The sequence below is a fragment of the Vespa velutina genome, chromosome 24 (genome assembly GCF_912470025.1).
Source record: "Vespa velutina chromosome 24, iVesVel2.1, whole genome shotgun sequence".
NCBI lineage: Eukaryota > Metazoa > Arthropoda > Insecta > Hymenoptera > Vespidae > Vespa > Vespa velutina.
The window spans coordinates 2,287,986-2,312,985 of NC_062211.1; the positions used below are offsets into that span (position 1 = coordinate 2,287,986).

The 25,000-nt window shown below is 28.0% G+C and overlaps 5 protein-coding genes across 11 annotated transcripts in view; 2 read left to right on the forward strand and 3 right to left on the reverse strand.

Annotated features, from left to right (window-relative positions):
* LOC124956872 (inactive serine/threonine-protein kinase TEX14-like) overlaps positions 1-4,783 on the forward strand; it is a 16,173-nt gene extending 11,390 nt beyond the window's left edge. For all 3 annotated transcript variants that reach the window (XM_047513220.1, XM_047513218.1, XM_047513219.1), the window contains exons 5-12: positions 1,354-1,492; positions 1,734-1,927; positions 2,019-2,748; positions 2,829-2,986; positions 3,134-3,289; positions 3,367-3,454; positions 3,587-4,290; positions 4,361-4,783. In XM_047513220.1, the coding sequence (XP_047369176.1) occupies positions 1,354-1,492; positions 1,734-1,927; positions 2,019-2,748; positions 2,829-2,986; positions 3,134-3,289; positions 3,367-3,454; positions 3,587-4,290; positions 4,361-4,501 (2,310 nt within the window). In that variant the 3' untranslated portion in view covers positions 4,502-4,783. The remainder of the gene's footprint in view (positions 1-1,353; positions 1,493-1,733; positions 1,928-2,018; positions 2,749-2,828; positions 2,987-3,133; positions 3,290-3,366; positions 3,455-3,586; positions 4,291-4,360) is intronic.
* A 603-nt stretch (positions 4,784-5,386) lies between these two features.
* Positions 5,387-6,323, reverse strand: LOC124956943 (dynein light chain Tctex-type 1). The gene is made up of 3 exons (XM_047513419.1): positions 6,181-6,323; positions 5,707-5,872; positions 5,387-5,611 (listed from the first exon to the last, which is right to left on the reverse strand). Exons 1-3 carry the CDS (start codon positions 6,199-6,201, stop codon positions 5,463-5,465), a joined length of 336 nt encoding a protein of 111 aa, XP_047369375.1. The 5' UTR covers positions 6,202-6,323; the 3' UTR covers positions 5,387-5,462.
* The window catches only part of LOC124956940 (cytochrome P450 4c3-like), a 19,496-nt gene continuing 722 nt past the window's right edge, over positions 6,227-25,000 (reverse strand). Inside the window, exons 2-10 of one of the 5 annotated variants that reach the window (XM_047513415.1) lie at positions 24,675-24,879; positions 17,271-17,468; positions 15,194-15,376; positions 12,209-12,278; positions 11,640-11,766; positions 11,286-11,522; positions 10,549-10,711; positions 8,976-10,302; positions 6,227-6,363 (exon numbers count right to left, since the gene is read on the reverse strand). In XM_047513415.1, coding sequence (XP_047369371.1) covers positions 9,962-10,302; positions 10,549-10,711; positions 11,286-11,522; positions 11,640-11,766; positions 12,209-12,278; positions 15,194-15,376; positions 17,271-17,468; positions 24,675-24,864 — 1,509 coding nt within the window. In that variant the 5' untranslated portion in view covers positions 24,865-24,879 and the 3' untranslated portion in view covers positions 6,227-6,363; positions 8,976-9,961. Of the gene's footprint in view, positions 6,364-8,741; positions 8,880-8,975; positions 10,303-10,548; positions 10,712-11,285; positions 11,523-11,639; positions 11,767-12,208; positions 12,279-15,193; positions 15,377-17,270; positions 17,469-24,674 lie in introns of those variants that run through there. The other 4 variants (XM_047513414.1, XM_047513412.1, XM_047513413.1 and 1 more) reach the window with 4 other exon arrangements.
* LOC124956941 (distal membrane-arm assembly complex protein 2) lies at positions 6,570-8,013 on the forward strand. Its single transcript, XM_047513417.1, has 2 exons — positions 6,570-6,588; positions 7,125-8,013. Exon 2 carries the CDS (start codon positions 7,141-7,143, stop codon positions 7,879-7,881), a length of 741 nt encoding a protein of 246 aa, XP_047369373.1. The 5' UTR covers positions 6,570-6,588; positions 7,125-7,140; the 3' UTR covers positions 7,882-8,013.
* Positions 7,851-8,586, reverse strand: LOC124956942 (U11/U12 small nuclear ribonucleoprotein 25 kDa protein). Its single transcript, XM_047513418.1, has 2 exons — positions 8,311-8,586; positions 7,851-8,197 (listed from the first exon to the last, which is right to left on the reverse strand). The coding sequence occupies exons 1-2, from the start codon at positions 8,584-8,586 to the stop codon at positions 7,934-7,936; spliced, it is 540 nt and encodes a 179-aa protein (XP_047369374.1). The 3' UTR covers positions 7,851-7,933.

Below are 25,000 nucleotides of genomic sequence, written 5' to 3' on the forward strand. Positions count from 1 at the left end.
CAACAATATCAACGAAAATATGAACAATATTGTTTCAATATATTAAGGTATATATACCTTGTATATATCTCAAAAGAAAGAAAAAAAAAGGAGATATATAAAATTGTAAAAAAAATGTATACATGTACACACACACACACCCACACACGCGCGCACGCGCGCGAACATATATATATATATATATATATATATATGTACATGTATTTCATCCTTTATTATACCAATGTAAAATTAATACCAACGATAGTACGCACAAGTAGCGTATGACGATACGCGTAAGTGTAAATGCAAATGTACATTCACTTGTATTCGCAAGTCGAAGTTTGTTCGAAAATGAAATCTAAAAAAAAAGAAAAAAAAAAAAAAAGAAAAAAAAAAAAAACAGAAAGAAAAAGAAAAGATCTCATCGCAGATTCATTATCATAACATATCGGGTTATAACGTCGAATCAGATACACCCTTTATATGAAAATAGAAAAGAATTTTGTTATTTTTTTTTTCCTTTTTTTTTTTTTTTTTTTTTTTTTTTTCCTTTTTTTTCATCGTCCTATTTTCTTTGTTTTTAATCGGTAGTTGCGCCCGCTGCGTTACAACGAAGAGAAATAGCTTTGTTAATAGGAAAGATTTAATGGGATAACAGTGAATGAGGATGAGGAGGTGGAGGTGGAGGAGTAGGAGGAGGAGGAGGAGGAGGAGGAAGAGCAGTATGTGGAGGTGGTAGTAGTGATGGTGATGGTGGTGGTTGTACAGTATACGTCATTTCCGTGATTCACGTGACGCACCCAGTACCGACGTTGAAATGCAGGAAACTCTGGACACAACAGTGTACACTATTGTTAGTTTCCTACGAAATGTAGATTTCTGTATAAAATCGTTCTACCATGACCGAGGTTTATTGCAACGGTGCCGGATGAAACTTAAAATGCGGGATCTAGGTAGACCGGTAGAGAATAATTTGGATTCACGAAAGTCGTTCAAATGGATTTTAATTAAATGGCATGACCATGAATTAGATGGAATTTCTGTCTCTCACAGAGAGCCCTTCTTTTTTTTTTCTTTTTTTTTTTTTTTTTTTTTCTTTATTTTTCTTTTCTTTCCCAACCTCCTCCTCCTCCTCCTCCTCCTCACTCTCTCTCTCTCTCTTTTTTTTGCTCCTTGTTTGCTCTTTGTTTTTTTTTTGTTCTTTTTTGCAAGATGATTCATTCGTTGATTTGTTTTTTTTTTTTTTTGTTTTCTATTAATTTATTTCTTTTCTTTTATTTTTTTTGCTTTTAATTTTTCATCTTCCTCTTCTTCCTCTTCTTCTTCTTTTTTCTCTCTTTTCTTTTTTTTTTTTTTTATGTTCTATTGTAGCCAAAGCCCAAACAAGAGTACGAGGATATTTTACGTAGTGAAATATTTAGATGGCAAGCACCGGAATTATTTTCTGGTATATCTTGCAAAGAGAGCGACGTTTATGGGCTTGCCTTACTTATATGGGAAATGTGCACGAGTAAGCTTTGCATTTTATTTAATTAGTATTGTAGTTTGCCTGAATGAGGAACTAATGTTTAGTACCATTGTACTAATTTATATTTATAAGATTTATATGAAATATATAAATAGTTTGAAAAATAAATTAGAAATTATAATTCTTTTTTTTTTTTTTTCTTTTTCTTTTTTTTGTTATATTTTTCATTATTATATTTTTTATTACGTTATCATATTTTTACATATGTCCAATTGTTTAACAGCGCATGTACCATGGAGTGGCTGCAACATATCAGAAGTCAAGAAACAGTATCTACAATTGAAACATAGTATTCCCATAGATTTATGCAATTCCATACCTTTAATTAATAGTTTATTAGAAATTGCTTTACAAATTGATATCGCCAAACGAAATATCGATATTAATAAAATACGTAGATTGTTGCAAAGTCTTGAGGTGAGTTTGATTTACTTGCAATTGATTTAATAATTTTTTTAGATCATTATAATTATTATTATTGATATCATCGTCATAATCATAATTTTAGATACAATACGAGCATAAGGATCCCGTATATGTCGATGAATGCAAAAAGGACAAAACAGAAATAAATAAGACAAATGTAACACCAATTGTCGAAAAATCAATTAAAACAGATCATCATAAAATCCCTTCACAAACTAATTTAACCGAAGAATGTTTGGATCTTACGACAAATAAAAACATTTTGGATCCTACGAAAAGTAAGGAATATTATAATTCTATGAAAACTAAACAATATTTGGATCCTACAAGAACTAAGATTCGTACATGTGACTCCGAAGTTCCCATAAACTTACCTAGTACCACCAATATAAAAAATACTTTAATTCAAAATGAACCATCGAAGGATTTGTACAATAATCATAAAGAAAATGAATTGCATTCTTTGGATCGAGAAAATAAAGAAATAAAAAAGAAAAGTAACAATGTGGATTTGGATATGTCTAAAATAAAATCGTTCAATACATTTGCAAAGTCTCAACAAATGAAAAAATCTATGACATCGAATAATTTATATAAAAAAGTAAGAATACCTAAGAACCTTTCGGAATCTGATAATAGCTCTATATCATCGTTATCTCTTGGTGTTAACGATCTTGTCGAAGATATTCCAATTGATGTAAATGCACGTCTCAATTTGCAACGTCTTAAAGAACTTCTTGCTAATAGAAGAGAACGTTTTTTTAATGGTATCCGTTCGCCACAATTGTTTGAACAAAGACAAAGTTTAAGAAGTAAGAGCAATATGAATTTTAAAATGAAAATGTTTAACCATAGAATAAAATTCCTTTAAATATTTCTTTTATTCCAATAGATTCGATTAAGGACACGGAGCTATTGTCCAAAGTGAAAAGTAAAGATTACGAGCCGCATAAACCCGCAAGTCATAAAACATGTTTAGAACCAAAATTTAACAAATCTCCTGGCTCATATGATTCATCTTACGTATCACCGAGTCAAGCAACTCGCAAAGTATTTTTGCATGAATAATTCTTTTTTTTCTTTTTTTTTTTTTCTCTATCGTTAAATTTTTTTTATGACGATATTGATTTTATTATTGGTTTAATTTTGTTTCTTATATCAATATTCTTCTTCTTCTTCTTCTTCTTCTTCATATAGCAACCTTACTCGCAGATGCCTGTCAATATTAAAAATGCAATAATGCAACCACGGGTACTAATCCCAGATTCTCAAAACTTTTTCGAATCATCCTTATGGAAAAAAGAAAAAGAAATTTGTATATCGAAAATGAGCAAAGGGGACAAAAATGAAGTGGTATCAACGTTATCTAAGATTAATATTTAGTGAACATAATTGACATCGATATATTAATCTTTTAATTTAATTAACAGCAAACATCTGAAGAAAGTTCTGAAAATATTTCTACGAAATTAAATATCATAAAACATTCAGAAATATGTAATACAAATAAAAAATCAGGTTTGTGATAAAGGATTATATATATACATATATATATATATATATATATATATATATATTTTATTAAAAAATTGCAATACTTTTAATAATAGATAATATTATAATGAAATATATTTATTTTTACTTTTATAGAAACAAATGTGCAAAATAATAGGGTACTTATTGAAAATATACCTGAATCGGAGGAAATAGCATATAATAAAAATAACTCGTTACAAGTTCTGAAAGATGCATTAGATCGAGCAACTGAAATAATTTGTTCGACGTCTACTCAAAATGATGCGATTACATCATGCTTACCTTCACAATCTTATAATAATATTAATGATATAACAAAAAACACGTACATTAATAAACCTTTTATCGATAAAGCATACGATTTGACTTATACCGACGATATAGAAGAAATAAAAACTAAAAAGAAAATGGACTATATATGTAGATCATCTTTATTAAATAAAAATATGTCTGTCGATATTGAAACATTGGAAAATAATGTTTATGACTCTAAGACTGATATGAATAATTTTATAAGTGAAGATGGAAAATATGAAAAAATTATTCAACGTTTCAAAAATCCAATCCATAATTCTGATACGATAGAACATAATAATAAAAAAGTATCCAATGAAATTTCATCCAAAGAATTCTTTTCACCAATATCGATTGATGAAAAGCATGATTTTCAATTGCCCTTTTCATCGACATTAGATAATAATTGCAAAGCCTGTAATAATAAAATGTCATTACAAAGACGACGTTCTTTACCAGCTACATTTCCACATCCAAAATTAGCAAATAATTTGCAATTGGGCAAATTACCGATACGTAAGGCTGTAAGTACAATGATAATAATTCATTAGAAATTATTCTAACGTAATTTATATTTATATTTCATTATTTCAGGATCATTCAATAAATAGCTCTATAGAGGATTTCTATATTGACGATGATAATTTAGAGTTGATGAATTTAAATATTAATATGTTGTTATTGGACGATGAAATGTTCTATGATAATTATTTGTTTGATAAACAAACAGTTTAAAATCTTCTTTTAAGGCTGACATTGGTTTATTTTTTTTTTCCTTTTTTTTTTTTTTTTTTTTTTTTTTTCTTGTATTCTATTGATTGAATTTTATTCACAAGTTTAGTTTTTTTTATAGATTTGACTAATACTAATAGTAATTAGTAAACTTCAACAATGGTTGGTAAACAAAGTAAAAAAAAGAAAAAAAAAAAAAAGAAGAAAAAAAAAGAAAAAGAAAAAAACAGAAATAAGTGTTCAAGCTTTGTTCTTACTGTTAAATAAACACTACCAAAAAACAAACAAGAATTTAATTCTTAGAATATATTATTTAGTTACACTTTATATATATATATATATGTTTCTTTTATATATTAATAGACAATAATCTTCTATCCTTATGATGTAATTTAATAATACAATAACTTAATACGAAACATTTTATTTCATACTATAGAAAATAATTGGATTTATTTAAATTGACAAAATATAAATATATATATATATAATAATATATATATTATATATATATATAATATAATATAAATATATATATAATAATATATATATTATAATATATATATATATATACATATATCATAAAGCAATTATAATAGCAAAACTTAATTGAAATATATGAAAAAATTAATTATCGATTAGAATATAATTTTTCTATCTTCTTCCAATCTACGTGTGTTCATCACAAGTAAATGTATATTTATAATAAAGCATTCTAATGTACAGGAATATTACTTTCAAGATCTTTTTCACTTAGTATTGAAATATTTTCTTATATCTGAGTTAAAAATTACGAGTTAAAGAATAAATAAAGAAGAAGAAAAAAAAAAAAAAAAGATAAAGGACAAATTTGCAAAGATATTATGCAGCTGCATACATATACCTTAATTTTTCTTTCAATATTACTATATTTATTACTTAATCATGAAATATATAGATTATTTGGAAAGTCATCCTTCAAGTATTAAATTCCTAAACCAAATACAGAAACAATACAATACATAGTCTTGTTTTCCCAACGTACGGTACAGCTTCCATCGGTTGCATTATCCCAAAAGCATGAACTAGCCGTATGTAATCCAGCTCCATTTTTTTGCATGATTGTACATGTGACTATATTAATTGAAAAAAAAAAAAAAAAAACGAATATGGTAAATATCTAATATAATTTGTTAATTAACAACAATATATATCATTGATATACAAACCAATATATTTATATGGTTTTTGCAGTCTTGTAAGATTTCCTAGACAAGCTTCAACGACGTTTGATGTCCATTGATTAACTTTATTATGCTGATAAGCATTTCCACCGATGGATACTTCAATAGCTTCTTTAATAATTTTGCTTACAGTATCGACCACAAATTGTGTCTGAAAGTACAAGAATGATTAGATAATTTATACGATTTATGACAAATATCTTATTCAAATATAATTCCATTTTCAAATGATAAGTTCATAACATATATTTTCATATTTTCAAAAAAAAAAAAAGAAAAAAAAAAAAGAAAAAAAAAGAAAGAAAAACGACGTAAGTATATATAAACTTTTCATTAATAATATTGTAATTCCTTTTTCATTCTTTTTTCTTTCTTTCTTTATTTTTATTTTATTTTATTTTATTTATTTATTTTTTTTTCTTTTTTTTTTTTTTTCTCTTCAAAAAAACAATTACTAACCTCTTCTTGCATATCCTCCATGACGATAAATTATTAAGAATATATTTTAACGAAGAATAAGGAAATAATTTTTATTCCTTATATTATGTTACTTCGCAATGTAGTCGTATAAATGAATAAATCCTTGACAGCTCACAGGCGTGACACTTTCATACGTCAAAATATTTTTGTAAAATGACTGCACTAGGATATTTAACCAAAAATTGACATAAGTAATACAAGTAGTACATTTTATATATATATATATACATATATATATATATATGTATGTATATATATATATATATATATATAATCTATTTGTTCTTTTTCCTTTTTTTTTTTTAGATATACGAAAAGAAAAAAAGAAGAAAGTTCGTAATATAAATCTCGATCAAATTCGATAGCTCTATTTCCTTCACATTTATGGTACGTTCATATTTAATACATATAGAACATAGTACGAGAAGCAGCTGATGCCGCCATATTAATTCCTTACGTCACGTCGATAAATAGAACATTTCGATTATGACATAAATTTTGTTGTTTCGAAATTTAAAGGTATTAATTGACAGAATTTAAATTCTATACGTTTGACGACATTTTCTATTTTATTTTAAATAAAATAAAAATATAAGAGTTTGTTCTTAACAATGGACAAATTTAATTGGTTCTTATAATAAAATTCGACCAATCAATTTAAAGTAATAGACGAAGTATAAAGTGTCGCAAATATTTATAACCTGTTCAAGTTAAACATGTTCAAGTAAAGAAAATTATATTAAATTGAAAGAAAAATTAAGAATATTATAATCGAGAAACATTAAAAAGACTGATTTCCATTACAGCGACATATTCTTTTTCTGCAATATGTTGTTACAACATTTCATCAATAAATTGATATTTGATGAATTAATTAAAACCAATCATCATTTGATTAATCTGAAAGGTTTACAATATTTTAGCACTGGAAATATATTAATGGAACGTGTACCACGTAATATAAAGGATTGTTCAAAATTTTTACCTGGTATAAAACCTATAAGTCCAGAAGATACAGATCCTAAAGCTGAAACTGATACAAGTTTCTCTTGGTTTAAACCAGAAGCTCCATCACCTCAATCATTGTCTTTAGGTAATGTTAAAATGTGGTGGGAGTATAATAAGAAATTATTGTTTGTTAAAGAACAAGAACTTAATTCTAATAGAATTAATTTACTGGGTAGTAACATAGCTGCTGCATATTTCATTATTGAATGGAATGGAAAAGTAAAGTTTAAAAATTCTGATTGGTTAGCAGCATCAAAGAATAAACCTGTACGTTTACCGAATTCATATAAATCAAATTATGTTATTACTAGTATTGATGCAAGTAATACATTAATATCCTACGAAGGACTTAAAAATATGAATTCCCTTTATCATTTAAAATGGCTCAGTTTTAAGGGGTGCGAATATATTGACGATTGGTGTGTCGACAAAATAGCTGGACAATATCAAACATTAGAGCATTTAGATATATCTGATTGTAAAAATGTTACTGAAAATGCATTAGAAGCATTATACAAATTACGTAATCTAAGAACATTAATAGTAACAAATCATAATAAATCTGCAGCATTTGAATTGACATGTTTTATGTTAGAAGAATGTAATTCAAATTTAAAATGCGAGATTTTAAATTCATGGTATATGAATAAATTAGATGATAAAGAAAAATAAATAGATCAACAATTTAATTGTATAAATATAATATGCGTATGTACAAATAATGTCATGTATTCTTAATGATATTTCTTAATTTATTTTTTTCTCTATACTTCTTAACGTAATATAATTCAGCTTTATTGCTAATACCGTATGTTCTTAAATTTTCCCTATCGTTTAATAGTTGTACATCGTCGAAACATAAGTTATATTTTTTCCAAACGTGTTTCCAACTTATTTTCTTTTTAATATTATCTCTTTTGAAGCACAAATTAGTATGTCTCTTGATGGCTCTTTTTAAATCAAGTACTGTAGTTGTATGAGTAGGTACCTAAATTTAAACAAATAAAAGTTATTTCAAATATACAAAGGATTCGAGCATTTAATTATCTTCAATTAAAGTAAAATGATAAGAATATATTACATAATGGAAATACATATTACCACGATAGAAAGTTTTGGCAATTCTCCACGATTTAAAAATAATGTTATCGCCTGTCCCTGAGCCACAGCTATTTGTGCTTTAATTTCTTCAACCGTTACGTTCAAAGGTAATCCAGAAAGAAAAGGATCACTTTCGATTACATTATCTATAGCTTCTTTGGTCAACTTAATCAATTCCTGATGATCATTAGAAACAATTTTTTCTTTCTTTTCGTACGTCGTATCGTCCAATTTATTAATATCAGAGAAAACATTTTGTTCTTTGATGTCATTCATGTTTTCATTTATGCTTTATTTATTAAGATTTTACACTTCTATTATATCAACAATATTATGACAATATTATGTACATATATATATATATATATACATAGTGTATTTGTGACGATCTCGTCGCGACTGTTACGCCTCCTTCGGCAAGACATATAACTAATATGCCTTAGCGTCACCAAACGCACACGTGAGAAACCAAGTAAACAAAGTAAAAGACAACAAAGATTTCAAAAACAAAGGAGACGGCAAAGACCCCAGTGATAAAAGAGAAATCATTCATTCTTCCTTCGACTCTTCTAGAGATCACAGCCATACGTGGTAGAAGTCATAGTATGATTATACCTACTGTATATCGAACAAAACTAAACAAACATATTACAATTATTACTTACTGTGTAAATTGTTCTTTCTACGTAATGGATCCACGATAAATCCACATATAAAAATTTACTGCAGTCTATCGTAAGTAAGACGAGTTAAAATTCGATAGATAAAATAGAATCAACAAATATTATTACCTAGAACGTTCAAATCTTTATAATTTACTGATATGTAGGTAACTAAGAAAACATCTTTGGTGCCATCTGTAATACTAAAGTGGAGTTTAATGGACGTTTTCAAGAAATGAACACTTGCGCCGTCTATGTCACGTGACTAAATTAGAAGTAGAGATTATTATGGAACTAAACATAGGAAGGATAACATCGAATTAGAGAAGTCAAAGACAATTGTAAGTAAAATAACTTTCTTATTAAAAATAATATTTCATTCGTGTTATATATATGTGTATATATATATATATATGTATAAATGGCTTAAACATATTATGATTACATTAACAAAGTTGTTATAACAATATCGTTACGTCGTAATTTTTAAACGCCAATTATATAACCTGTACTTTTCAAAAGATTACATATCCTTTGTATATATATATATATATTTAATATTACAAAAATACATATTCTCCGTATTTTATATATATTTCTATCTTTTTCTTTATGTTTCTTCTAAGATATCATATATTTCTTCTAAGATATCACACGTTAGTTTTTCGATATAATTGAAGAAAATTACAATTCGTATGAGATAATTATTTAGTAACGAAATATCAATTACGACTAATTGTATAATTTAGCTTAAATTTAATCTATAATCTACAAATATTTTATAAATCTATTTTAAACGATTCTGTTTAAACAAGACGATATACAAGGATGCAAATATGTTTTTATACGTGCGTGCATATATATATATATATATATATATATATATATATATATATATATATATATATATATACATAGATATATTATAGGACGTCCATTTTGATAATGGTAAAAAAACAAACAAACAAACAATCAAATTATATTTGAAATCATCGCGTTCTTGGTGTAATTTTTAATTTTATTCCGTCCTTATTAACGAGAACTAATTCGGATATAAGACGAAGTTTGTCTTCGGTCACTAACGATTCGATATGATAAGACTTTAATATCGATAAGATGAACACTTTAACGACCATTGTCGCGAATTTCGATCCTATACAATTGCGTGATCCCGCGCTGAATGGTATGAACGTGTACGATGGTAATTTAGGGCTACTTGGTAAAAATCTTTCGGGTTTGTAGACGTCGGGTTCGGGAAAATAGCGAACGTCTCGATGTAACAGATATGAGTTTATTAGGACCGTCGAACCAACTGGAATATTGTGTCCCACTAAACGAAGAAGAAGAAAAAGAAGAAGAAGAAGATGAAGACAAAAAAATAAAAAAGAAATCGATGTAAACATTTTCCTAATTTTTTCTTTTCTTAATTGATAAACAAAATTTAGAATTTAATTGTCATATATATTTAGGCTTCCGTGTATATATATATATATATATATATATATATATATATATATATATATATATATATATGATGTATTAATAATATTAATAATATTGTATATATAATACTTACGTATTTTAATGGGATTATAAATTTGCCTGGCGATTAATGGAACCACCGGGTAGAGACGCCATGATTCTTTGATGCATGCCTCCAATAGAACTAATTTATTCAATGTTTCTAACGTTATTTCTTTGTCACCGACAATCTCGTCATATTCGTCTAGAATTTGTTCCTAAAAATTTTGTAAATGTTATTTAACAATTGACATTATTATAATTATATGAAATTTCATTGGTTATTAATACGAATATTGTTATTATATATTAATTAATTAATTGATTAATTAATTAATTATATATATATACGCATATATTATGTCGTTGTTAATATATTATTAAATTTAATTTCAATTTTAATTCAATTTAATATAATAAATATGTCGAATGAATCGTCAATTTAATAATAATAATAAAAATAATAAATATTTCGAGTCTTTTGATTTGGTTATTTTTTTCTTTTTTTTTTCTTTCGAAAAATAGGGCACAAAAATGTAGCTCATATAGATTAATATTATATACATTATATTGATTATTAAATCGTATTATTTAATATTTTAATTATTAAATAAAATTTAATAATTAATTGTACAAATTTAATGATAATTTATAATCAGAGTCGTCAGTAGTAAATAAATTTATTTATTTTTTTGTTTTAATTTGAACCTTTTTTTTTTTGTCTTTCCCCCCCCCCCCCCTTTAAAAAGACGTGTTACAAAAAAAAGAAGTAAAGTTTAAATTAATAAAAACCTGATATTCGGGTCGTCTTCCCAAAGCATACAATATCCAGGATATACTGGTAGCTGTTGTATCGTGGCCAGCAAACATAAACGTATTGACCTCATCGCGAATGTTAGTATCGGTCAAGATTGTACCGTCTTTCGATATTTCTAATAACAAATCCAACAAAGCACGATGTTTCTTCATTGGTTTGTCAGAATCGTCATTTTGATTGTTTATCCATTCCTGTTTTCTTTCGGCTATAATCTAAATTGGATCAAAGATTTAAATTATTTAAATATTAATATTTAATTATATTAAGTATATATATATATATATATGTATATCTTTATATATTAATTATATGTATTAACATCGTTTTACCTTATCAACGAAACTATGAATTACTTTAAGAGCATGATCGTGTTCTCTTCCTAATTTTGTCAATCTGAATATCAAGTTGAACGATGTCCAAACATTTGTAAATCTATACTGCATGATTTGAGACATTCTAAAATAGATTTTAAAAAGAGGAATTTAGAAATTGTTTGAACTTTTATTATTATTATTGTTGTTATTGTTATTATACAAATTTTCTTATATTATAATTGCAATTATTATAATTGTATTGCTATAAGTGATAATGATTATTATTATTATTATTATTATTATTATTAATATAATTTTATTATATTATAATATTTTATTTCATTGAGTATTAACATTTTGTACATTATACTATTAATAATAATAATAATAATAATAATAACAACATAACAGTAATAATTTTTTTTACAATAATAACAATAACTGTGAAATTATTATTAATTGTCATCATCATTACCATTATTATCATTATCATCATCATTATCATCATCATCATCATCATCATTATTATTGTTATTATTGTGAAAAAAAGAAAAGTCAGAAAAAAGAAACAAAAAATTTATTACCTGGTCACAGCCAAAACGTATTCGTTGAACAAATTAGTTTGCGCATTGAGTTGGTACCCCATAGCACTGTCTATAAAAAAGAAAGAAAAGAAAAAAAAAAAAAGAAAAATGAAAGAAAAGAAAACAAAAAGGAAAAAAAAAGAAAAGAAAAGAAAAGTAAACGAATTTTTTGAAATGATAAAATGCACAAAGTGAAATTAGGATTAAATGGATAAATATAGATGGCGCGATATAATCGATTAGAGATTCTCATTTATTCGATCGAATATACATTTTTTTCTTTCTCTCTCTTTTTTTTTTTTTTTTTTTTTTTTTTCATTGACACTTAAAGGTTAAATAGCAAATAAAAAGATTTTCCTTTCGGGATAATTATATTCAAAATTCGTCGTTTTAATTCTTTCTTTTTCCTCTATTTTTTTTGTTTTTTTTTCCTTTTCTCTCTCTCTTTTTTTTTTTTCTTTTTTTTTTTGAATTCAATGCACGAACGAATTGACGTCACAGTCATTAAATGGCCACCTTATTTTCAACGAGTTCAAATTTATGGGATCGATTCGAATCGATGGATTCTCGATTGGGACGATTCGAAAGTAGACCGTTCAATGGTGGACAACAACAACGACAACGACGGTCGTCGAGTAAATTTAAAGGTGAAAAAAATTTCATTGAAAAATCGATAAATTACGAACGGTCTAATAATAATCAAGCCGATAAGAAAATTTTGTCGACGAGGAAGAGGAATGTGAATTATTATATTTCGAATGAACCATCATCCTCGTCACCAATGATTTCTACAAAAAGTCTCAGGAATGTTTCGAACAACAAGGATAATTCTTTCAAAGTACGAATTCCTTTAGTATGTCTTTCGACATTTCCCCTTTCCTCCCTTTTTTTTTGTTTTATTTTATTTTATTTTATTTTATTTTTTTTTTTTTTTTTTTTAATGGAATTAAATACTTCCAGCTCGCCTGAGGACTTTATTGCCTCACAATAATTTTAATTTCTGAGTTGTAGTCGGTTAATCAATTTTTTTTTTTTTCTTTCTTTTTCTTTTTTTTCTTTTTCTTTTTTGCGAGATAAAGCGATTTCGATCAATAAGAAATATCATGAACGTTTCATGCAGAAAAGATTTGTGCGTCCTAGCGAACGCCATCTTAACCATGTCGTTTGTTTTTCATTCGTTCATTTTTGCAATTTTTCTTTTCCTTTTCTATTTCTTTTCTTCTTTTCCTTTCTTAAAACCGTAACTCATATTTTCTATTAACGATAATCAGGTAAAGACGTCGGCCTTACTCTACGAGATAACAGAACGTATAAATCGATTGGCACAACCGCGCATACGAACGAACGTATTCGATCCAACAGAAAATCGTACAAATTTGAATAAAAAAATTCCAAAGGCAACGTCAAGAATTCTCGAACTTTCGAAACCAAAAACAATTTACGTGCCACCATCTAAATTACTTCATTACGTCGCACCGGCTGCTTTATTGGCAACTCGTTAGTAAACGCACAAACATACACGAATATATATATATATATATAATAATTTTTTTAATTTTTTATCATTTTTTTTCTTTCTCCACCCACTCACCCACTTTTCTACTTCCTACACATAGACACACACACGAATATATAATTATTTTTTTATTTTTTATCATTTTTTTTCTTTCTCCACCCACTCACCCACTTTTCTACTTCCTACACATAGACACACACACGAATATATAATTATTTTTTTATTTTTTATCATTTTTTTTCTTTCTCCACCCATTCACCCACTCCTTTATATTACACACGCGTGCACACATACATGTATACGTACATAAACGCCCACAAAAAGAAAAAATGTTCTCCTCATTTCGTTAATAATTATTTTTATTTATTTATTTTTTTTTCCTTTTTTTTTCTTTTTTTTTTTTTTTTTTTTTAATAACAAATATTTAGCAACCGAACGTATAATAGAATTATCGAGACCGAAGAAGAATCAAAAGAGGATGTTTATGAGACAAAAGAGAAAATTAATTTATGCCCCGTGCAATTCGAGGATATTGTATTTGGCGCGTGCAAAAAGTTCGAAATTTTATGATCTAGGAACAACGTCCTCGGGACATGGAAAATTATTCAGGTAATAATATCTCGCGTGGAGGTTATAGAAATCCAAAAAAAAAAAAAAAAAAAAAAAAAAAAACAAACAAAAATAAAAAATAAAATCCTCGTAAAAAACAAACAAAAAGGAAAAGTAAAAAAGAAAATTCATCGAAGTCCTTAGGTAGTTAGCATAATAAAAAACACCAATAATAATAATAATAATAATTAAATAAATAAATAAATAATATATATATATATATATAATTACAATAAAAAAAAAATATATATATATATGAATAATAGTAATAATTAAATATAAAAAATAAAAACAAAAAAAAAAAGAAAAACAAAAAATAAATAAATTTAGGAAAGAAAGAGAAAAATCGAGGAAGGTGACGAATAATATGAGGAATTCGACATTAGAAAAATCTACGAAGGAATTTATTTATAAGACGAATCGTACGAGCAAAAACGTGAGACGGGAAAGGATGACGATGAGGAAATGGAAGAGAAAGGGAAGATGGAGAAGTAGGGGAGGTACTGTTAGACAGGATCCAAGGTCCTCGAACTCTGATAGAACGGTCGTTACTATCGGTCAGGACTATGATCCCTCTGAAAGTATAACGAGGAAAAGTAAACCGAAGAAGAGTAAGAGGATTAGGAGATGGTGGAGAAGGAGGAGGAGGAGGAGGAGGAGGAAGGAAGACGAAGAAGAAGAAAAAAAAGAAAAAGAAAAGAAACGAAAGCAAATAAAAAAAAAAAAGAAAAAAGAAAAAGAATTCTCTGGACGCAGAGTTAAAACGATCATGTGAATCTATTTGAAAGGTATAAGTAATAATAAATCTTTAACAGCGATTGATAAATGTTAAAAGTTCAAATGACAAAGTAAATACTTACCACAAATTACATCTAACATAGCACGTTTTGCATATGGTACGATGTCAAAGCTCTTGCCAATCTCTTTCTCGAGACAGCTGATCATAATTTTAACCTCATTCGTAGCGCTATTGAGATAATCCTCAAGGAGGCCACTGTGAAAGGTCGGTGTTAGTAACTTCCTACTGTGATACCAAACCTCGCCTGAAAATAAAAAGAATATATATATGTATATATATATGTATATACATACATACATATATACATGCGCGTGTATGTGTGTATATATGTATACAGAGACATACAATAATACATACATTGAAGATAAATATCTTAAACGAGATTTGTGTTAAATTAACGATTTATTTTATTTATATGAAATATTTTTATATTATGCAAATATATTTGTCATCTTTCTGTCTCTCTCTCTCTCTCTCTCTCTCTCTCTCTCTCTCTCTCTCTTTCTCTCTCTCTCTCTTTCTCTTTGTCACATTTTCTATCTTCATTGATATCATCATCATCACGATTGTTCGATAAATAAAGCTAAAAGTTTCGATGATTTCGAATCTCAAGGAAAAAAGAAATTATATAATATTGTTCTCGAATAATTTGAATAATATCAATACTCTTTTTTTTTTTAAGCTTGCAGTTTTACTTTCATTAAAAAAAGAAAACTAATAGTAATAATAATAATAATAATAATAATAATAATAATAATAATAAGCCTAAAAAAGTTTCAGGAAAGAGTGACCTTTGATATATGACCCAGGATTATGTGGGTCAAAAGTTTCTAAATGATTAAAAAAGATCAAAAGGAAAGAAAGAAAAAGAAAAAGAGAAAACAAAAGAGAGAGTGAAAAAGAGAAAGAGAAGAAAAATGATATGAAATAATAATAAGCCTAAAAGTTCTCGTAGAAAGAAAAGTGATTAATTAATATGTAATCTAAAAAAAAAAAAAAAAAAAAAAAAAAAAAAAAAAAAAAAAAGAAATGTTTTCTAAAAAAAAAAATTATTCTGCCTGCCCAGGAATTTTTATGAATCTGATCTATATTTGCAATCTCGCTTCGAAATGATAATAATACAACGATGTTTTATCAATCAACGAAATCGAAAAAAAAAAAAAGAAAAGATTCTCTCTCTCTCTCTCTCTCTTTTTACATATCTATCTCTTTGTCTATCTCGTTAGCGTTTAAATAAACCAAAATGAAAAGTTAGATCGATGTTTCAAAATTCGTCGAATTTCTAAATTTCAAATTCTTTCATATTTGACATTACGACCTTGATATATGACCTCATATTGTCACCGTATCCCAATGATTATCCCTCTATATTTATTCTTATTTATTATAACAGATAGTCGATAGATTTCAAACGATTTATATTTCGTTAAGACGCGAAAGAAACTTAGTTGCCTCGAGCATAGATCGACGATTTCATTTTAGAAATCTCTCGAATGATTTCAGATCTCTCTCTCTCTCTCTCTTTCTATATATATATATATATATATATATATATATATATATATATATATATATATATATGTATATAAATATGTATATAAAGAAAAAACGAAAGAAAAAACGAAAGAAAAAAAAAGAAAAGATAAATGAATAAAAATCCAGAAAAAGAAGAAGAAGAAAAAAAAAAGAAAAAAGCAAAAATCAGACGCCAACCGAATCCTCGCGATTTTTCTACTTTAAAATTCCATTCGAAAGTAAACCGGTATTATAAAAGATGAATTTAACATTGTAGATAAAAAGGTCAATCGTGTTTGGTGTAATCTTTCCACGTTTCCTATTTTTTTTTCTTTTTTCTTTTTTCCTTTTTTTTCTTTTTTTCCTTTTCGAAATTTTTTTCCTCCATTTTTTTTTCTATTTTCTAACTCTTTTCTTTTTTTTTTTCTTTTTTTTATTTTTTTTTCATTCTCTCTCTCTCTCTCTCTCTCTCTCTTCCGTATTTGTCCCGAGGATCACGTAATCGAAAGGAATTATCGGTTTTCCTTGGATCGATTAGAAAGGAACGCCAATGATGTAAAAATAAAAATAAAAATAAAAATAAAAAAAAAAAAGAAAACGAAATATTCGACTTTCACGCTTACCGTTACTTGTGATTAATCCATTGCCAAGCCATGGATTTAGGTATTTGTAATCGAAGCTTTTATTGATATGAATCCTGCTACTTAGTAAAGGTTGGACCGTTTCAACTTTGTAAAGAAAGATGAAAGGACGTATGCCGACCCAAACTAAAAATATATCACCAAATCGTTGGCTCCATTTGACCAGATTTGTAAAGAATTCTGTAAATTAATAAACAAGGATTATCATTTAAGGGTTTAAAAGATTAAACGAAGAAAAAAGAAACAAGAAAAAATCGTGAGGGAGAAATTAATAAGAAATAATCAATTAAAAAATAATAATATATCTCTGAGAGTTAGAGTACAAAATTAAATTCTTCTTGTTTTATTTTTTCTTCGTTTTTAATGAAAATATTAATTCGTCGGGGTTATACGATATCGTGCTATCACAATGTAGCAATGTCGAACGTTCGTATTTTTTGAATTATTGTTCATATTGAAATGTCACGTTTTATTAAAAATATTACGAGATATGGGTCAGTAGTTAGTCTAAAGGATTTTTAATTGTCCTAATACAGGGAAAAAAAGAATTCGTGGGAATAATTTGTGATTTGTTGTTTGTCAAGTCTTTGATGGTCATTGACCTCTCTCTCTCTCTCTCTCTTACTCGTGGCATATAAGTAGGGCTTTTGCAGCTACATATATATATATATATCGAGGCAAACAATCAACGCTATTATCGTTAGCTTCTAGGCATCTTCGTTGCTCACTTCATTGCAAATATGAGAGAAAGAGAAAGATATAGATAGAGATAGAAAGAGAAAGAGAGAGAGAGAGAGAGAGAGAGAGAGAGAAAGAGAGAGAGAGAGAGGGATGAGAGTGGGAGAAAGAATGGAAAAGGGAGCGAGGGAAGGGGCTAAGGGTAGGGGGAGGGGGAAGAGAAGAACGGTGGACGGTGCTGCACGTGCAGCATGTTGCTTGCGTTGGTAAAAGGAGTGCTAAAGTCTGATGGCGCACTGACCGGACGTTGACCGTAAAAATGGGCAAGGCACGTGTATTTGCACCGAGGACGACGAGTTGCAGGCACCTCTATAACCATGGAGGAGAAAGACTGTGAGACCTTGGAAGTGCAATAATAATGGCGACGACTACGACGACAAGGACTACGAGGACGACTACGAAGAGGAGATAGAGGAGGATGTAGAGATGGATGAGGATGAGAAGGAGAAGGAGGAGAAGGAGGATGAGAAAGAGGAGGATGTAGATACTGAAAATAAATATCCTTGAAAGGTTCCTCGATAATCTATTTTAATTCGTTTCGAAACGAATAAGAAAGTAATCGTGTCAAACCCTTCTCCTTCTATCTCCTCATCTCATCCCCTCTAAGAGAAGATATTTAACCCTTTTAAGAAAGAGACAGAGAGAGAGAGAGAATGAGAGGAAGATCATATATATTTTTTTTTTTTTTTTTTTTTTTTTATTGCCCTCTACGAATCTTCAAATTACACGAACAAGTAGTACATACAAGAGATTTGAATCATACGATTTATTTAGTTTCGAACAATTTGAAGTTAGAATTGAGTATATACGATCTTTTCTTTTTTTGCATTCGATTGATGATTGTTCGATCGTTTTATGATCGTATTTTGAACAATTTCAATAATCGTATCGATGATATATCGAACAAGACAAATTTCGTCGTATGTTCAAAGCGATATATATATATATATATATATTTTTTTTTTGTTTTCTTTTTTAATCATTTCCTATCTTATCACATTCGTTCTTCACGTGCGTTATGGTCTTTTTAATTCTTCTTTTTTTTTTTCTTCTTCTTTATTTATTTATTCAGAATCTAAAGTCAAAGTTGAAACGTTTAGATTAAATTCAAATAGAATGATATTTAAATTGCAAACATACATACATACATACATTTATTTGTGTATGTGTAGATAAATGTATGTATCGGATCGATTTATTGGCATAGTTAAATGTAAGAGCATGAAAGAAAGCAGGGTAGTCGAAAGTTTTGGCGCGAACCTTTTTAGGCGGGCTCTTGGGGGCACACGTGTTTCTACTACCATAATGCATCGTTTATATATACTATATACTATATGTATATACATATATATATATATATAGTCGTGTGGCTCGCTTTGGGCCTCACCGAAATCCTCGAGCAGTCTGACTCGTCTTGCGTTTGTTCCACTTCCATCCATTGAACTTCCATTCATTCTCTCTGTCTCTCTTTCTCTTTTTTCTCTATGTATTCATTAGATTATCCATTGGACAATTTTCAAACGATAGATATATATATAGACATAGATCTACGTATGTTAATGTAAGTGTCTGTGCAATTACGGGATTGATTGGGTCAAAGGGTCATTGATCAAAGGGTCAAAAGTTTTTTCTTGATACATTTTGAAGTAACGAAGAAAAAAAAGAAAAATATTCATTCACTCTTTCCTTTCTCTTTCTTTTCAAGAGAGAGAGAAAGAGACAGAGAAAGAAAGAGAGAGAGAGAGAGAGAGACAGAGAGAGAGAGAGAGAGAGAGAGAGAGATTAATTCAGGCTAATTCATGAATCTTCTTTTTTTCTTTCTTTTTTTTTCTGTTTTGTCTCTCTTTTTCTTTCCTTTTTTTTCGGTGATTAGGGGTGAAGGAGGGCGAAGGGGGGATGCATACCCGGAGGGGGGGTTGTATCAAATCATAAAACTATTAAAACTTTTAGAGAAATTTAATTGCAAGATTGAAAGAGATCTAAAAGTACTTCAGATTGATTTATCAAATAGTTTAAGAAGTTTTTTGTACTATTCCAGAGAGAAACATTTTGACTCACCCTGTGAATACACTTCACACACACACACACATACTTGTATTGGAAATGTGCTAACTGTCTTTCGATCGAGAACGATCTTTATCTTTAATCTCGGATAACACTTGAAAACTCGTGTTACTTCGTTGAGGACAGATTTATCAGTGAAACGGATCAACGTATCTCTCCCGTTATTCGATTAGATTCGATGCAATTCGAATCTAATTAGAACTCAACGCGTTTTTCTTTTGTTTCTTTCTTTTCTTCTTTTATTTTCTCTCTCTCTCTCTCTCTCTCTCTCTCTCTCTCTTTCCTTTTTTTTCTTTTTTTTTTTTTTTTTTTTATTTATTTATTTATTAATAAATTAATTAGTTCTCGGATCGAACGTCATCGATAGGCGACGATGCGCGTGCAAGCACGCATCTAATACACGCAACGTAGTAAGTGAGTATAAGTACTTAAGTTTTTTTAATAATATCATTGCTCGATGCTTATCAGTCATACTATTATATAAACTTTGTTTTTATGTAATATTCTATTATATAATATATATATATATATATATCGATTTGAACTTTTATTTTCGTTCGATAATCAGGAAATGATCGTGGAGGTGCAGAGAAAATCTTTTTACCAAAAAAAAAAAAAAAGAGAGAGAGAGAGAGAGAGAGAGAGAGAGATTAATTTTTACTTAATAAAATTAACAATATGAAATTATAAATGTTTCACAATTCAACGAATTCGCTATCCGATCAATATATTTGTGCTACGCGTTAAATTTTTTTAATGAGACCGCGAAATGATAACTTCTACCTTACATCACCGCCCCTTCTCTGTCGTCATCCCACCTCCCCGTCCACCTCATCGCTACTTCACCGTCTCCCCGAAAGGAGAGGAATTTGATTAAAATTTCTACGAGATCTTTAAAAAAATTCTCGAATTGAACGTTTGTGCGTTTTAACAAAAAATATTACGCGCTAATTCATACGTATGTATCTATATATGCACATATCTATGTATGCACATATGTATATATGTACGTATGTATGTATGTATGTATTTATTTATGTGTGTATGTATATGAATTGAAATAATAATATACTTTTATTGAATTCATATTATGATGTATTACGAAAAGAGGCAAAAAATAAAAAGAAAAAGAAAACAAAAAAAGAATAAGGAATGCATTGGCTCTGCGATATCATTATTAATAATTATAATATTTATTGGCTAACATTGCGATATGAACATTTTGGTTCAGAAAAAATATTGCATTGGGAGAATCGTACGACTAAAACGAAGCTTTGTAATAATAAAGATTATGATGATGATGATGATGATGATAATAATAATAATAATAATAATAATAATAATAATAATAATAATAATAATAATAATAATAATAACAGCAACAATAATAATAATAACTATTATTCTTTTTTTTTATTATTTCTTTCTTTCCTTATGTCTTTGTTTTCTTTCTTTTATTTTCCTTTTATCTTTCTTTTTTTGGCTTTTTATTTTTTTTTATGATCGACGATACTGCAATAATTACAACTGTAACGATAATATAAATATTTATCAAGAATATATTTAATCTGAAATATCCCGTATGTGATATGTAATTACGTGTGTATATCATATGTATGTATGTATGTATGTATGTGCATGTACATACGGACGTATATGATGAGCATCATTATATATATATATATATATATATATATATATATATATATATATACACATATAAATTTATAAAAGCGATAAAAATTTATTTCGTACGGGAATACCGCTGCGGGCCAGAGTTCGACATATAAAAGAGTTCAATAACATTTCATTTATACTCTCTCTCTCTCTCTCTCTCTCTCTCTCTCTCTCTCTCTCTCTCTCGTTGTACCAAATTAAAATTCAGCATGACTTTGTAATTTATATTAAAAATAATATAAGAACGGATGTACAAAAACATATGTACAAAAAAATAATAAATAGATACATATATATATATACATATATATATATATGTGTATACGATATGTATTTAGTATGTATATAGGACAATTCGTTCTTAATTTCAATACTCGAATCAATCTATGATGGTGTCATCAGGGGTTACGATCTCATCTGTAAAACATCGATTCGAAAATTTACTTAGCTAGTAAATTCGACTACTTTATCAACGAGACACATGAGTCATACAATAAGAATTATAGTCGTACTTTTATAGGAACATTGGTTGTATCATATATATATATATATATATAAATATAAATATATATGTATAACTCTATATATATGTGTAAGTCTATCTCTCTTTCTCTCTCTCTCTCTCTCTCTCTCTCTCTCTCTCTCTCTCTCTCTTTCTGTTTCTTTTTCTTTGTCTGACTGGCTAGTTTGTTCCTAGCAGACGTCTAGCTCCTGTCTGCCACTAAAATTGATCCGACATTTCTTCATTGTCTTGTAAAAGATTCGCGTGACGCCATTCCTCCCATCCCTCTTTCCCCTTTTTTTTTCTTTTTAAACGACCCTTTTTCTCCCCACTTTCTTCTCTCTCTCTCTCTCTCTCTCTCGTTCTTCCTCCGATGGATATATAATTGTATGCAATTACGTGGACAATACGCGTAGCCGTCATTCAGACCACGAACGGCCTCGACCCGTTTCTTTTCCTTCTTCTTCTTCTTCTTCTTCTTTTCTCTCTTTTTTTTTTCTTGCTTGCTTACTTGCTTGCTTTCTTTCTTTCTTTCTTTCTTTCTTTCTTTCTTTCTTTCTTTCTTTCTACTTACTCGCAAGAGAGAATATATCGAACGATTATTATTCAGCGATCAACCAGTGAACGAATCTTTTTTCTCATTTTTTTTTCTTTTTTTTTTTTTTCTTTTCTCTTTTTTTTAATCATATATATATATATCTATATATATATATATATATATATATATATATGTGCGTGCGTGTGTGTGTGCGCGAGTGCGTGTATTTTTATGTGTATATATAGTTAAGTAATTTGACAAAACCTACACGTGTGCACATCGAGTTTCGATCGTTATCAGGATTATTTTATCAGAATCGAAAGACGATCGTTATTCAATCGGAATTGAATGCGAAAGTGATAACAATTAAACCGAACCGCAGATAATACACCGATGTGGTCAATCCGATAAGAGAGACAAACACAGACAAATATATATATATATACATATATACTAGGAAGTTCTAGTTGAGAATGAACACATTTATGATAACTTCTTAAGAAGTCTAATTAAGATTACAATTATTAGATTAAATAATCTCGTTATGACCAGGTACATGAGCAGAGGGGGGGGGGAGGAGGGAGGGAGACAAGACAAAAGTTCTTAAGCGATATTACAAATGGATTATTACTTTTCTTTCCTTTTCTTTTTTTTTTTTTTTTTTCTTGATTCTTTTCTTTTTTCTTTTCGAGATAAGAAGAAACAAGAAACAAGATATCTAAGATCTGAGAGATGAATGAATAATATAAAAAAAAAAAAAAAAAAGCAAACAAAAAAAAAAGATGAGACAACAAAGTCTAATTTTTGTTTACGCATCGTAAAAAATATTTTTTTTTTTTTTTTTTTTTTTTTTTTTTTTTTTTTCTTTCTTTTGTATAATTTTGCGATCTGAAGGAAGGAAAGAAGGAAAGTATGAATGAAAAAGAAGAAGAGAAAGATCGAGTTGAATTACTTTTTAATATTACTTAGAAATTTGATGACCCGTCCCTCCCTCTCCTCCCTCCAATCCTTATTCCCGTTTCTCGCGTCACCGTCATCTCGAGTACTTCGATACGCGTAGTTTCGATCATTTGATTACTTGTTTCAAACTAATTGTTATATTTTGAATTCGCAAAAAAAAAAAAGAAAAAGAGAAGAAAATTCTCAGTGTTGTGGTATTGCTATTTGTAATTAGAAAAAAGGAAAAGAAGGAAAGAAAAGAAAAAAAGAAAAAAGAAGAAGATGCGAAAGAAAGGAAAACATTAAATAATAATAGTTTGAGAAAAGTCACATGAAAAAAGGAATATAATTGATTGTTAATATTGGCTTGAAGGGACTTTTGATCCCACCCGTAGTACTTTCTCGTGGACTCATTCACTGATTATTTAACTTAATATTTTTCGATAAGTTTCTTTCTGCTTTCTTCTTTCTTTTCTTTTTTTTTTTTTTTTTTTCTTTCGTTCTGATTATAAAACTAATAGGATCCTAATTGTAAATCTAAAAATATTTTAAAACCGTCTGATCGTCGTTATCGTCAACGACAACGATTTTTGAACGGACTTGTATTATAGTCATTAGCGCTATGTCATTAGCGTTATACATAATTAGTTCTATTCGTATCTATTTAATATCGATTAAATCCGTCAATCGATTATGCGCGAGTATTCTTGATTAAGCGCTAAGTATCATTGGAAAATTTTAATAAACCGAAAGATTTTCTTTCATTATTTCTTTTAAATTTTATAAATATAAATTAATTAAATATATATATTAATAATATTTATATATTATATACTTATAATTAACTTTATTATATATATATATATATATATATATATATATATATGTATGTATATATATATAATGTATGTATATATGTATAGCTTACCTTCCAAAGTGGAATTTAATTGATAGGCATTCCCAATTAGTGGCAAAGATATTGGCTGAGGTATATTCCTAACAGCGTAAATAAATTGTCCACGTTGTATGGCAAGTGTCAGTATCATCAGTAGCAAACAGGACGACAAGATCAAGGTAATCCAGGAGCCATCGAAGAACAGTTGAATGGCGGAAGACATCTCGTAATATCACTTCTTCTAAATTTATTCGTGTCAATTTAGATATATAAAACACTTGTGCCCAATGTTTAATAATAATTTTTCTAATAATTCAATCTTAATCTCTGTTGAGAGAATAGTTGATTTTCTTTTTTCC